The 14468-nt window shown below is 62.1% G+C and overlaps 1 protein-coding gene across 1 annotated transcript in view; it reads right to left on the bottom strand.

The window, feature by feature from the left end:
* Window positions 1-14468, bottom strand: part of IGFN1 (immunoglobulin like and fibronectin type III domain containing 1) — a 30142-nt gene that overhangs the window by 14571 nt on the left and 1103 nt on the right. The window contains exons 2-12 of the mRNA XM_070056216.1: window positions 13355-13413; window positions 12749-12868; window positions 10992-11128; window positions 10128-10227; window positions 8830-8874; window positions 8576-8618; window positions 8126-8303; window positions 6939-7052; window positions 5166-5334; window positions 3534-3806; window positions 391-2997 (exon numbers count right to left, since the gene is read on the bottom strand). Of these exons, the coding sequence (XP_069912317.1) occupies window positions 391-2997; window positions 3534-3806; window positions 5166-5334; window positions 6939-7052; window positions 8126-8303; window positions 8576-8618; window positions 8830-8874; window positions 10128-10227; window positions 10992-11128; window positions 12749-12868; window positions 13355-13361 (3793 nt within the window). The 5' untranslated portion in view covers window positions 13362-13413. The remainder of the gene's footprint in view (window positions 1-390; window positions 2998-3533; window positions 3807-5165; window positions 5335-6938; window positions 7053-8125; window positions 8304-8575; window positions 8619-8829; window positions 8875-10127; window positions 10228-10991; window positions 11129-12748; window positions 12869-13354; window positions 13414-14468) is intronic.

The raw sequence follows: 14468 nt of genomic DNA, 5'->3' as shown, positions 1-14468 counted from the left end.
CTACACCTGAGCCTCCCCTGTAGCCGCCCTCACCCCCTGCTCCCACTCCCCCTACACCTGAGCCTCCCCTGTAGCCGCCCTCACCCCCTGCTCCCACTCCCCCTACACCTGAGCCTCCCCTGTAGCCGCCCTCACCCCCTGCTCCCACTCCCCCTACACCTGGGCCTCCCCTGTAGCCGCCCTCACCCCCGGCTCCAACTCCCCCTACACCTGGGCCTCCCCTGTAGCTGCCTTCACCCCCGGCTCCAACTCCCCCTACACCTGGGTCTCCTCTGTAGCCGCCCTCATCCCCTGCACCCACTCCCCCTACACCTGGGCCTCCCCTGTAGTCGCCCTCACCCCCGGCTCCCTTTCCCCCTACACCTGGGCCTCCCCTGTAGCCACCCTCACCCCCGGCTCCAATTCCCCCTACTCCTGGGCCTCCCCTGTATCCGCCTTCACCCCCTGCTCCCACTCCCCCTACACCTGAGCCTCCTCTGTATCCGCCTTCACCCCCTGCTCCCACTCCCCCTACTCCTGGGCCTCCCTTGTAGCCGCCCTCACCCCCTGCTCCCACTCCCCCAGCTACTCCTGGGCCTCCCCTGTAGCCGCCCTCACCCCCTGTTCCAACTCCCCCTGCACCTGGGCCTCCTTTGTAGCCACCCTCACCCCCTGTTCCAACTCCCCCTACACCTGGGCCTCCCCTGTGGCCTCCCTCACCCCCTCTTCCAACTCCCCCAGCACCACCTGGGCCTCCCCTGTAGCTACCTTCACCCCCTGCTCCAACTCCCCCTACACCTGGGCCTCCCCTGTAGCCACCCTCACCCCCTGCTCCAACTCCCCCAGCTACACCTGGGCCTCCCCTGTAGCCGCTCTCACCCCCTGCTCCCACTCCCCCTACACCTGGGCCTCCCCTGTAGCCGCCCTCACCCCCTGCTCCCACTCCCCCTACACCTGGGCCTCCTCTGTAGCCGCCCTCACCCCCTGCTCCCACTCCCGCTACACCTGGGCCTCCCTTGTAGCCACCCTCACCCCCTGCTCCAACTCCCCCTACACCTGGGCCTCCCATGTAGCCGCCCTCACCCCCGGCTCCAACTCCACCTACACCTGGGCCTCCCCAGTAGTCGCCCTCACCCCCTGCTCCTACTCCCCCAGCTACACCTGGGCCTCCCCTGTAGCCGCCCTCACCCCCTGCTCCAACTCCCCCTACACCTGGGCCTCCCATGTAGCCGCCCTCACCCCCTGTTCCAACTCCCCCTGCACCTGGGCCTCCTTTGTAGCCACCCTCACCCCCTGCTCCAACTCCCCCTACACCTGGGCCTCCCCTGTGGCCTCCCTCACCCCCTCTTCCAACTCCCCCAGCACCACCTGGGCCTACCCTGTAGCTACCTTCACCCCCTGCTCCAACTCCCCCTACACCTGGGCCTCCCCTGTAGCTGCCCTCACCCCCTGCTCCAACTCCCTCAACTCCCCCCCAGCCATTCCTGTCCCCTGTCTCCTCTGCTGTTCCCATTCCTCTGGGGCCCCCTGAGCCCTGGCCCAAGATAGCATCACCCCCTGGCCCTGCCCTCCCAGGCCCCAGACCCCTGGGCCCTTGTCCATAAGCTGTGCTGTCCACAGCTCCTAGAGACCCTGGCCTCTTAGATGCCACCCCATCATCCCACACAGTGCCAGAGCCGGAAGCCCACTGGCTCTTGGAGCCAGCCCCAGCCTGAGTAGGTACCTCGGGGGATCTGGTGTTACCCCAGGGGCCAGCTCCAGCTGCGGAGGCCTGCGCACCAAGGAGCCTGGCCCCAGCCCCATCGCCCATTCCGCCCCCTGCCCTCAGAGCCCCAGGGCCACCTGAGCCTGGGCCCTGATTAGAAGCAGCCCCCTTGCCCTCAGACCCTGGGCCCGCGGAACCTCCTACTCCTCTCTCACCCGCTGCCCAGCCCTGGGAAGACAGGGAGGTGTTGGAGGCCTTTCCCCCAGCGACAGAGTCCCCCAGCCCTCGCCCACCTGCCCCCTGCACGAGACCCTCGCCGTTGGCTGCAGAACCCCCAGCCCCCAGGAGAAATTTTCTGCCACTGGACATTGCTGGTTCTTGGGTGTCCTCACCTCCCCATGGCTGTCCTGGATAGCCCTCTGACCCCCAGAAGCCGCTGGCTCCACCATGGTCAGCACCGCCACCTCCCGGAGCGCCCCAGGACTCTGGGCCGGTGCCTGTCATGGAGCCAGAACCTTCTCCTCCAGTGGACCCCAGGGTGCCGGGCCCTCCTCCTCCAATGCCCTCTCCAGCTTGCCCCAGGCCAGCCCTGCCGCCCCACCCTGCTCCTGCTGCTCCTCTCCCTGTCTCTCTGCCCAGACCACCCCCTCCCTCCACCTCGTTCAGGCCATTGCCCTGAGAAGCCTCCATCCCCTCCTCTCCGGGCCAAGATCCTGCAGGACCAGACTGGGCGCCCTGCAGTGCCCTCTTTCCTGTGCCCCGGGGTCCCAGGTGAGCATCCCCGAGCTGTCCCTGGCCGAGCCCGTCCAGCTGACCCCCACGGTCTGCTCTGTGCCCCCCGCCTTCCTTGCTGCTGCTCCAGCCTCCAGCCTCCCAGGCCCCTGCTGGCCCCCAGTGTCCATTCCTGTCACCATCACTGCCACCGTCTTGCTGTCCTCTCTCTGCAGCCCCCAGGCCTGATGCTGGGCCCCCTGCCCCCCCCTGTGGACCAGACCTCCCTGCAAGCCTGGCAGCCCCGCCCCCCTCTCTGAGGAGCTGATCTTTCCCGGGAGCAGGCACTCTGTCACTCACCCCTGCTAGAAAGCCCCCTGTCTCCTGCCCAGAGCCCCAGGCTGACTTAGCTGTCCCCTCATTGCCCACTAAGGAGGAGCCCTGCTGGCCAAGGCCACCTGTGTCTGAGCCGGCCATGGGGCCCTGCGCTCTGCCTTTCCCTGCCTGGGCACCGAGGCTCTCGGAGTCTGCGGCTTCCGCGGCGTGTGCGCCCGGCCTGGGCGGCTGCTGGTCAGTGTCAAGGCCTTTATCCTTCCCGGCTTCTGCGAGGTCAGTGCCACACGGAGGGACGAGGGGAAAGATGGAAACGCCGTGAAATCAGGGCAAAGCCCCCGCCGACTCTCACTGCGGCCCTCTGGGCAGGTCCGTGGGTCAATCCCGGCACTGCCTTGGCCAGTCCTGCAGCCACAGCCGTGCCAGCTCAAGGTGGCTCGTGGGGATTCTGACACATGAATGCCTAGGCTAAAGTCGTTTGCTTAGCAAACTGCCATGAGAGCTACGTGCTCTTTAAGGGACTTGCTCTGCCACCTGCCCTACATGTGACCGATTTATAGTCCCTTGGGATGTCCTTGAACCTACTCCCAGGCGTCATGAGGGTGCAACAGTCCATTCCCACTGGACCCAGGCCACTGGCCCAGGCCATCTCGGATCTGTGCCCCCGCCGGGCTGGGTAAAGATGCCACCTCGAAGCACAGCCCTAAGAACCTTCCCTGTTCTCCCCCAGATAGGGAGAGCGGCTGCCTCGCCTTCCTCCCGCCCTGGGGGCTTGTCTTGGGGGGCGGGGAGGGGAGCCACTCACCTTCAACCACCAGCCTGGCGCTGGAGGCGTGGAGCCCGATGCCGAGCGAATAGAGGCCCCTGTCTGAGAGCCGAACCCCTCTCACCAGCAGCCGATGGGTCAGCCCGTCGGGCGACACAAACACCTCGTGTCTGTCACTGGGCCGCAGAGGCCGGTGCTGGAAGTGCCAGGTGATGTCCGGGCAGGGGCTGGAGAACGTGCACTCGAAGACTGCGTCTCCCTGCTCCTCAACGTGGACGTCGGCCAGTGGGACCACCACCCGCGGCGGGATGGCTGCCGGGAAGCAGGGGCAGGACCGTTAGCCTCCGGGTGTGACACAGCAGGACTTGGTGCAGGGGGGCGGGGCTCAGGCCGGCTCAGCCACAAACACCCTGCGACACCTCGGACCAGTCACTGCCTTAACCAGGCAGTTATAATCAGGCTGTGACGAGGAGGGCAATTTTGGTACACCCTGCAGGGCTCAGCCAATGAGGACCTGGGGGAGGGGCCTGCTAGGTTATAAACTGCTCCTTGAACTGCTGCTCAGATACCTGATCTTTGAGGACCGTTAATAAAGTCTGGCTTCCCCTGCACTTGCTGTGTCTGATTCCGGGTGGACAGGTGAGGCTCTCTCCCACAGGTGGGGGGTGGCTGTGGGGGAAGCCGACACCCAGTGCTCTGCTCTATCCCCGCCCCCTCTCCAAGGGAGGTGTGACTCATTCCCTTCCCAGGCCGACACGGGGAAATGAGGGGCGCATGTACAGCCCCGTGTTCAGATGCCCACATCCCATAGCCACGTGCCGGGATCCTATCCCCTGTCGGGCCCCTGACTCTGACTAAAGCTCACCCTGGGAGGCCACAGTGACAGCTCACGTGCTTGGGTCCCTGCCACCTACTTGGGGACCTGGATTGAGTACCTGGCCCCTGGCTCCTGGTTTCAGCTTTGGCCCAGCTTTGTTCTTGTGGGCATTTGGGGAGTGAACCAGTGGGTGGAAGAGCTCCTCTCTCTCTCTCTCCTCTCTCTCTGTCTCCCCCTCCTCTCCTTTCTCTGCCTCTTAAATAAATGAAATGATAATTTTTTGGAAAGTAAAGTGACTTGCTGCAGCCTTGGCAGCTAAGGGGTGACTCAGCCAGGACTCACACCCAGGCCCCCCACCGCCCAATTCCAAGGCACAGGTTCCTCTGCCCTGCCCCCAGGTTTTCAGGTTTCTCCAAGCCCCGTCTGGGTGCCCCCGGCCTGTTCTGTTCCTGGTGGGGTTACCTGAAGTTTCCTCCCCAGGGGCATCGGCGTGGTGTGGACCCAGGCACTGCTGGGTGTGGCACAGAGTTGGATGGGGAGGGGGCTCAGGAGGCAGGAAAGGAAGAGGCCTGTACCAGGGTGGGGGTCTCGCTAGGGGCAGCACAAGATGAGGAGGTACACCGGAAGTCATGAGCTGCAGGCTCTGGGTGAGTATGCACCTGCTCTCAACTGACCAGTGGCTGCAGAAGGCCTGCAGGCTGGGGCGTGGCCTGTGGGGAGGCTGCACTGAGAACACAACGACCTTGGGCCATCCTCTCCCTAGCTGTCCTCGCAATGGCGACCCCACTCCCAGCTCCTCGCCCCCAGCCCCCTGCCCCGACGCGGACCCCACTCCCAGCTCCTCGCCCACTCACCGCTGGCCTGCAGCTCTGTGGAGAAGACCACGGCGTCCTCCACCCGGACCTGGTAGATGCCGGCGTCCTCGGGCCGCAGGTCCTGGATCTGGAAGTGGTAACGCCTCCCCAGCCGCCGCAGACAGTGCCTGGTCTGGTTGTCGAAGCCGTATGGCACCATCTCGCCATCCTGAGGCCGGGAGAGGAGGAGGGGGCGGCTTGGGACGCCATGCGTTCCCAGAGCCTCCTGCCCCAGCTGCACTGTGGCTAGCCCCAGCGGTTCTCGCCCACTGCCCAGGCAGCAGACACAGTGCTGCAAACCCTTATGTGGACAGGGGTCTGGGAGGAGCCGGGCCTGGTGCGCGTGGGAGCAGTGATTGTGAGGTGGGTGGGAACTGGCTGGGAACAGCGGGCACTTGTGTGAAAATCTGCAGGTGTTCTGCAGACACCTGAGCCGGCTGGGGGAAGAGGCACTGCCCCAGCGAGGGTGGCAGGGGCGGCAGGGGCCGGGACCAGTGGCCCAGGGCCGCAGCTTGTTCAGTTACCAAGGGGAGATTTCCAGGGACACTGTGAGATCTCCCTAAGGCTCTGCAGAACCCAGCAATCCTTACACACACACTTCAATCAAACCCTAGAAAGACTTGCAACTTGCTATACAGTAACCAGGGCCGACACCTAGCAGGTGCCCACCGGGTGCCAGGCTGTTTTAGGGGCTTGGGACACATCTGCGTATACAGCAGATGAGGATTCCCGCCCTCGGTGGAGGAGACAGAACATTCATGAACATCACAAGTAAAGTGATTTATGTTAGAAAGACAGAGCTGGGGTGGTGGGGGAGAGGGGCCGGGAGAGCCAGGATCCCACACGGGCTGGGTCTGCGGGACGGGATTCCTTACGTGGCTGCCAGAGCACACCAGGCAGGGGACGGAGCAGTGACGCGCCAGGCTGTGGATGTGGTTGTCTGAGACGCGGGTTCAAATTGAATTCCCGTCAGGAGCTATCGAGAGGTGGGCCCAGGTGGGCCTCTAAGAGGGGATTAGGGCTCTGCCCCAAGCATGGGTCAGTCCGCCCTTGTGATGCGTGGATTCACAGCCAAGGGGTTACCCCAAGAGTGGGGCTGCTATGAAAGCCAGTTTGCCCAGGTCTCTCGCCCGCACCCTGTCCCCGGCCTGGTGTCCCGTTTGGACTTCGCCAGGAGGAGGGCCACACCATCATGGGTCCTCAACCTTGGGCCCGCACATGAGCCAAGATGGGCCTTTCTTGTTTATAACTCGCCCTGTCCGTGGGCAGTTTCCTGGCAACAGAGTGGATGGAGACGCGAGGGGCAGAGGGGACGGGCGGCTGCCCACGTGCACTCAGCGTCGCAGCACCCACAGTGAGACGGGTCTGCCTTCGTCCCCATTTCACAAGGGAGAAGACTGAGGCACAGGGTCTTGTCTGGGCTCACTCAGCTCGTTGTAAGTGAGGAAGCCGGGTCGAGCCAGGCCTCCCACCACACCCTGCCTGTTGACAGTCAATTTCCCCTTGGAGTCCAGGTGGCACAGGTGCACAGCCTCAGGACTGCCCTGACATTGGCCACCATTTCGGAGTCCCGGGCCCAGCGGGAGAGCCAGTTACTCAATGAGAAGAGCGAGGTCCCGGTGGACGCTCAATGCCAGGGTCGGACGCAGTCAAGCGGGAACTCCATGGGATGAGGGGCTCACTGGTTGTTTCCACAGAGGGATTCACAAGACCCAGGTCCTCCCAGGACCCGCAGCCTCCAGCCACGCCCCCTCCCCAGAACCTACACCTCACCTTATACAGGTAAATCTTGCTCTCAATATCCTTGAGCTCCATCTCCAGATCAAACGTGGCGACCCCATCCTTGGTGACTCTGATGTGTCTCAGGTTGGAGATGACGTTGACGTACTAAGAGGCAGACAGGAGCAGGGTTTAGCCTGGTGATTAAGATGCCAGTGCCCCATGTTGGAGAGCCTGCACCCCGCTCCTGGCTCCAGCATCCTGCTAATGCAGCAGACTCTGGGAGGTAGCAGGTGCTGGCTCAAGTCGTTAGGTCCCTGCCACCCACATGGGAGACCCTGGATTGAGTCCCTGGTGCCTAACTTTGGCCTGGCCTAGCCGTAGCCATTATGGGTGTTTGAGGAATGAAACAGTGGATGGAGTCTCTCTGCTGCAATTCAAATTTAAAAAAAAAAAAAAAAAAAAAAAAAAAAGCGGAGCGGCGCTCTCTCTGCAGAGGCCTGGCCTGCAGCCTCCCTCATCCCTGTGCAGCAAGGGTTTGCCCTTTGCACAGGGGAGACTGAGGCCCCGAGGGAAGGAAATGCGCCAGGCTGAGTCGTCAGCTCTGGAAGGCACCCACGAAGGGGGCCGGCTGCTCTGAGAACACAGACAGCTCCCTTCTAGTAAACATTAGCTGAGCACCTCCTGGTCTCGGTGGGAGGTTGGAGGAACCACCCAGGTCACCCAACATGACTTTCAACACAGTGAAAACTGCATGCCATTTCCAGAAGGAAACCTGACTCGTCCTCTAGTTGAGTTAGATGCAGGAAGGAACCTCCTAGAAGGAAGCACGGGTATCAGAGTGCTAAGGCGGCCGTGGAATGCCCTCCCCCGGACGCCTTGGCAGGGACAGGTGCTCCCTGTCTCGCCTCGGCGCTGGTCAGCCAGGCACTAGACCAAGCACATCAAGTGCATGCTCTCGCTCGTCTTCTGCATGGCCCCACCGGGTGGGTACGTCTACAGTCCCCATTGGATGGCAGAGGGAAACCAAGGCACAGAGGCCCTGACTTCTCCAAAGCCCAGGGTTTAGCAAGCAGCAGAACCAAGTTGCAAAGCCAGGAGGCAGCTTGGCAGCCTGAGTCCTTAGCCCCACGTGGGGGCGGGCCAGTGCCTGGTCCGTGCAGAGGCCTGCCTGCAAGCCTAACCCCACGTCCGAGGCCGGGCTCCAGGGTGCATGGTGGGCGGGCGGGCAGGCGGGCTACCTGCGCCATCTTGTCTTCCTGCTCCTTCTTCATCACCTGCAGCTTGCGCAGCATGCCGCGGAAGTCGACGATGCCGTACCGCACGCAGATCTGCTCGTAGTCCTTCCTGTCTGCCGTCATCAGCAGCTGCCACACCTGCTCCAGGTCGACCTTCTTCTTGGGGGCTGGAGTCGGGGTCCTGGGGAGCAGAGGAGCCCCAGGGCTTTGGTCACTGAGGGGTCCTGGGAAGCTGCCGGGAGAAACTGCTCCGAGTACCTTGGACTTGGGATTTCTGGCCGGATGTCTCGGCGCTCCCAGGGGGCAGAGCGGGATCCACAGCTCCCAGCCCAGGCCTCCCACCCACCCCTCTGCTGCCCACAGCCTTGCTCCCCGCCTGTGCCAGGGAAGTGGCCAGGGGCCGGTGCCAGGGGAGCGCCCCCCGTAACCTCCCGTCGACAGGGCCACACCCACCTCTTCAACATCTTCCGGAAGTCCATCAGTTCTTTCTTGAGATCTAGAAAAGGAGCAGGAATGAGGCGCCCACCCTGGGTGGGATGCCTACGGCTGACCCAGGGCTTTCTGCTGGGCCCGGGACTGGCGACCAAGCTTCTGAAAGGGGCTCTCCTGCAGGCCGGCGATGACCCACCAGGTGAGCGAGGGGAAGGTCAGACGAGGAGCAGCCCAGCCCCCCAAGGCCCCAGGAGGTCTCAGACAAGTTCACCTACCCTCCTGGGGTTCCGTCTGCCTCTTCCGGTTCTTCCGAAAGCCAACTGGACCATCCAGGGAGGAGGGGAAAAAGCCGACATGGACAGGCAAGGAGAGAGCAGACACATTGATGGTCTTCTTGAGAAACCCACTGGGTCCCCGAGCACCCACTGCCCCACTGTCCTCTAAGGCAACAGGGATGGGGGTGGGGGGGTCTGTCCATCAGAGGCTTTGATACCCCAGGGCCCTAGCACGACCTTGGGAGCAAAGCTGAGTCTCATGTCCTGCAGGAAGGCCTCTCGCTTGTGCACATGTCCGCAGGGACTGAAGTGGCTCTGGCGGCCACAACAAACGGGGCCTCGTCTAGAGGGACAGCTGCCCACTCCCGCTGCGGCCCTCTGTTTCAGCACAGGGGCCCAGCATTGCCGAATCTGTTGGCCACTGCTGCTTGGCTGATCCTGCGCCATTCAGAGCTTTCTCATCACCTGCTTCTACTGGAGAGGATGGAAAAGCTAACGGCTTGCCTTCCCAGCTTCCCTTGCAACTAGCAGTGACCACGCGACACTGCCTTGCCCCGTGAGACAGCAACAAAAACTCCAAGGAGTTTCTGAGGAAGAGGGGCAGACAGACCCGGGGCCACTCTTTCCCCTTCTTCCTGCTTTGAGGTTGGGGTCTGCAGCCGCCATCCTGTGCCCAAGAGGTAATAAAGCAATGGCTAACGATGGCAGAGCAGAGAGACGAAAAGCCTCCCCTCTCTGATGAGAGCCTGGCCGAGCGTGGGCCCCAGATTCCAGCCTGAGACCTCTCGTGGTATGACGTCATTAAAGAGCTTCACTTCTGAGGACGCTCTTGTAGGGTTTGTGCTACTTATAGGCAAACCGAGTGCAAGTACTGCAATGGAGAGACTGCAAATGCTTCCTCGCAAGCTGCCCACTACAGGCTGTGGGTGAATTTGCAACTTCCAAACACCATGCAAACCTGGCAGAACGCGTCTGCAGGGGCACTCGGCCTTGGTGTTACCTGTTGGCCCCTCCCACACAGGCCTGCACTGACATCCTTTGTACACCGAGGCCCAGAGAGGAAACTGAAGCCCCTTGCATGAGTCAGCAGCAGACCCTGGACTAGAAACCAGTGTGCAGATCCCGGAGAGAGAGGAAGCCTCATTCAGAGCCTCCAGCCTGGGGAGGCTGCCCAGGTGGGTCTTTGGAGGGGAGCCCAGCCTCTGTGGTCCAGGCTCCCCGGCCCCCCCAGCCCCAGAGCTCTCTGGAGAAAGCCAAGGCAGGTGCCCTGAGGAGGCCGGCTCAGGGGACAGGCCCACCTTCAATGACGGTAAGTCTGGCTGAGCACGTGGCCTCTCCGTACACGTTCACTGCGATGCAGCGGTACAGGTCTGTGTCCTCGCCCGTCAGCTTGTTGATCTGCAGAGAAGCCAAGGGCAGGGGTCAGGGCCAGCAGCACCCCCCTGCCCTCCTTTTGCCAGCCAAGGCTTTATGTTGGTCTAAACATGAATCAGAGCCGGTCTTAATCCTTGGAGAGCTCACGAGCCCCCAACACACACGGGCTCAGGGCTGAGAGTGATGGACCAGCTCCTTGCCCGCAGAGGCAAAGCGGGGTGTCAGAGTTCGCTTTGTGGGGTCAGATGCATTGGAGCCTACAAACTGTCTCTGTCCTGAGAAAGCAGCCACGAGGCCCTGGGCACGTTACCCAAGCTCTCTGAACTTGTGTTTCCTCCCTTGTAAGATGGGATTCATCACGCCTCAAAAAGGCACGGGTGATCAGGGTGAAATCTATGATGGCCGTAGAGGGTTAGCCCAGGACCCAGCACACAGCAGGTGCTCCCTGACTGGCATCTGTAACATTACCAAGATCAACCAAGACTAGACACGCCCCGTAACTCTAGGATCCTCCCAGCAGTGACTCCAAGTAGGGGCTGCCCATCGCCCCACCTTACAGACAGGGAGACCGAGGTGAGGGGCTTTCCAAAGCCACGAGGGGGCGTGATATCGTACCGCAGATGTCTGGCTTGGAAGCTAAAGCTTTTTGGGCCCAAGGCTGAGCTGCTCCCCCCACCACACACACACACTCCGGGAACCCACAGGGAGGTGTCCCTGAGAGCCCAGGGACACCCGAGTGGGTTTGCTGTCCACCTGCTACGTTTCTTCCTCCTCTGGGGGCTCCCTACCTGTAGCACGTGCTCCCTGCTGCCGGCGCCCAAGATCTGGTACTTGCTGGAGCTGCTGAGGTCTCCTCTGGAGCTCTGCCAGCGCACCCTGGGTCTGGGCTCCCCGCAGACCACCGCCCGGAAGACGGCATTTTTCCCTGCAGCAGGAAGAGGCGGGCAGGGAACCGGAAGTTGGCAGAGTGCTGAGGCTGTGTTCTGCTGAGATGTGCATCTGATGCGTGTCACCCTCCGGGAAGGGTGCTGGCCACAGGGCGGGCCTCCTCAGGTGGGAAGCGGCAGTTTCTGGGGCACACAGAAGACAGCCGCAGAGGCCCGGGCTCCCCGCGTGACAGCCGCAGGGCCTGGAGGACGGGGCGAGAGTTTGTGGGTTCTGCTTCTACTCTCTAGACAGGCAAGGAATGGCAGCCTTGGAGAGGAATGACCGCTTGGTGCCCGAAGGGCTGGTCCTGACTCACAGGGCGCCTACGCCAGGAAAGACCCCAAGTCCCATGCTCACTCTCAGGGAGCCCCTCCACCTCCCTACAGGAACAGGAGAGCAGAGGGCAACAGAAGGTTCGAGAAGGCCACAAGCCCTCCCGAGCTAATGATGTTGTTTCAGATTTAGACACATGGAGCGCAGTAGTCCCCCCCCCCCCCAGGATGTGTTTCCAGACCCCTGTGGACACCTGCCTAGTACCAAGCCCTGTACCACATTTCCTGTTTATAAGTTGAATTTATAAAAGAGGCACAAGGACCGCGCCTGGAACAGAACAGTTGAAAAATACGCAGCTCAGAGCGACCTGAAGGTGTTCTCGGAATTTCTCCAGCGCCTCCGCCTCTCCACTCGCAGGAGCACTGGCCGTGGGGGTTGCCAGCACCCCTGCTCTCCGCCACTTGATCACAAACCAGAGTTGGGTCTCATGGCCAGAAAGGCTCATGAGTGACTAATGGGAGGGCAGCACGTACAGTGGGGATACCCAGAACCAGGGCTGCCCTGTGTCCGGAGTGAGATGGAGCCAGACAGCACGGGAGGGCATCAGGCTACTCGGAACAGCACCAAAACACCTGAAACGTGGGCATTGCCTATCTCTGGGATTCCCCATGGGACATGCTTGGCCATGGGTAACTGGAATGGCAGGTGAGGGGTGACTGCTCTCATACCAGAGGTGGGGAACTAATATTTATGGCCGGGGCCTGTGCTGGGGAAAGAACACCAACTCCTCTCCCCCTCCAACAGCCTTTGTTCTCTCTGCTTTTAGGACACTTTCTCCTGGGCCCAGCCGTGAGTGCCTGGGGCTTGGCTGCCCAGGCCGGGGTTGGGAGGCGGTGCTAACAGGTAGCTCAGAGGCAGGGAGGGGAAGAAGGGAGTAGGCAGTACCCCAACCTCTCCCTGCTTCCCAATTTAGCACCTCCCCCTTTGTGGCCCCCAGGCATCCCTCACATCGGCACAGCAAGGGTCTCTTCATGCCTTCCCCAGTCCTCTCCCAGGCACCCTCAAGGAGAGGGAGGAGACAGGACTTTGACCTCCATGCACACACGGAGTCTCATGGAAAATGCATATTACGAGAACATTATGCCAGGATCCCAGTTTTGGGGCAACCAAAAGAGACTTATCTTTTATATCCATATTTATACAAACTTTTTGCAGTCCCTCTTGTCCAGTGTGGTAATGGACTTAGAGACTCAGTGCCCAGGAAGGTGGGTGCTGGAGCCCTGCCCCAGTGCATGCTGGGACTCTTGCCTCCCCTGCCCCGGGGCAGCTATCCTGGGGGTCTCACCCTCTTGCAGAGCCAAGGTCACAGGCTTCTGCTCGAAATCAGGCACGCTGCCGCCTTTGGGGATCTCGTCCACCAACTGCCGGATGCTCACTCCAGGCCTGGAGAACTTCGGGGGCTTCCCTGCAGGAGGCAGAGAGAGGAAGATGGGCCTCCCCTTTCCCCCAAGGGCAGCCTTTGGCAGAATGGCGCATCCACCCACGGCCCCAGGAACAGGAGGCCTCCACTCTCCCACTTTCTGAGTTGTCGCTCTGACCTCCCGCCTCTGAGGGGGCTTCCCAGGGCCCTAGTGGGAGTTGGGTGGTGGCCCTACAGCGCTGTGACTGGAGCCCCGGGGAGTGGGCAGGGGTGACCTTGAGCCTGTCCCTGGGAAAGAGCTGGGGAAGGGTGAGCTGTAAGGGCTCCTCCCCAGGAAGCAGGGGCCTGCATGGGCACTGTGCACCTGCTGCTCAGGGAAACAAATCAAAGCCCAGAGCCCGAATTAAAAAGAGCAAGGGGAGGGTGAGTTCCCAAAGACCCCGGACCTCTACTCCGCCCTGCTCACCACTCCGGGGAGGAGCCGCAGCGAGGGCCGGGGCTGGGCTGGCGCGGGGCGCTCAGTCCTCATACCTGCCATGATTCTGGCTCCTCTTGGGCTCTTCTACTGGTGGACGCTGGAAACTGACCTCCTGGGGATGGAAGGCAGGTTGCTTCTGAGAGGTGTGCACTCATGCATGTGTACGCCCAGGCACACGCACGCACACACACACACACATCAGCCGACGTCTGGGGTGGGAACTAGGAAAGGCCGCTGTCCCCAAGACCTTGTCCAACCCTGGCTTACAGCACTGAGTGGCTTCCTGAACTACTTGGCCCCAGTAAAACCAGTTTGGCAGTGACCAGGGAGGGGGCAGGATGCTACCCAGCCGGTACCTTTCTTGGTGGGACCCCAGGCCTGACGCCCACGTGGCCTTCCCAAACACATTCCTGGTCTTCCAGCTGTTGGACAGCCTGCCCCTTGGACTCTGGAATGTGAGTTCTCTGGGTCTCCTGGCTCCTCCTGTCACTGAGGTTTTCCCACGGGGCCCAGCATCCCTCTCCCACCCTCGGCCAATCTGGAATCTTTCAGATCTCAAGGTCTGCAGGGGATCGTCCCCGACTTGGCAGCCCTGAAGCTCCTCTTGGCCCAGGCCTATGGGTTCCCCATAAATCCATCTACTCCTCTCTGAAGCCAGTGAGTGATGTGTCAGGTGAACAGGAGTCGCCAGCCTCTCCCAGCATGCACCTGCTCTGGCCGGTGGGGAGCCACACAGGGGAGGGAGGGGTTGGCTCTGGGATGGATGAGAGCCATGAATGGGAAGGGGTCTTGAAAGAATTCTCCCACAACCCCCCTCCCCTGCGGTTGGCCCGCGGCCAGGCGGCTCCATTTTGTGGACTCTATTTCCTGCGGACAGATCCGATTCCTCCTTGAGACTGGCACTTCCATTTCACAGCTGCCCACCCACTGGCACTTCTGGCCCCGGGGTGTCCCCACCGCAGCCCAGCCGCTGCCCCCCGGTGCGCTGGAATGCCACGATGCGCCAACCGCGTGCTGGAGCGGTCACAGGCACCGCAGCCGCTGCGCCGAAGGGTCACGAGGGAGGGGGTGGCAGGGCAGCCACCAATGGGGGCGGGCTGCGCTGGCCGTGGCGGGGGGGTGCGCGGAGGCCCGTCATGCGGTAGACATAGGCGCACTGGCACCCGT

This window comes from Oryctolagus cuniculus, chromosome 13 (genome assembly GCF_964237555.1).
Source record: "Oryctolagus cuniculus chromosome 13, mOryCun1.1, whole genome shotgun sequence".
NCBI classification, from domain to species: Eukaryota; Metazoa; Chordata; class Mammalia; order Lagomorpha; family Leporidae; genus Oryctolagus; species Oryctolagus cuniculus.
This window is presented reverse-complemented; position numbering and strand designations above follow the sequence as displayed.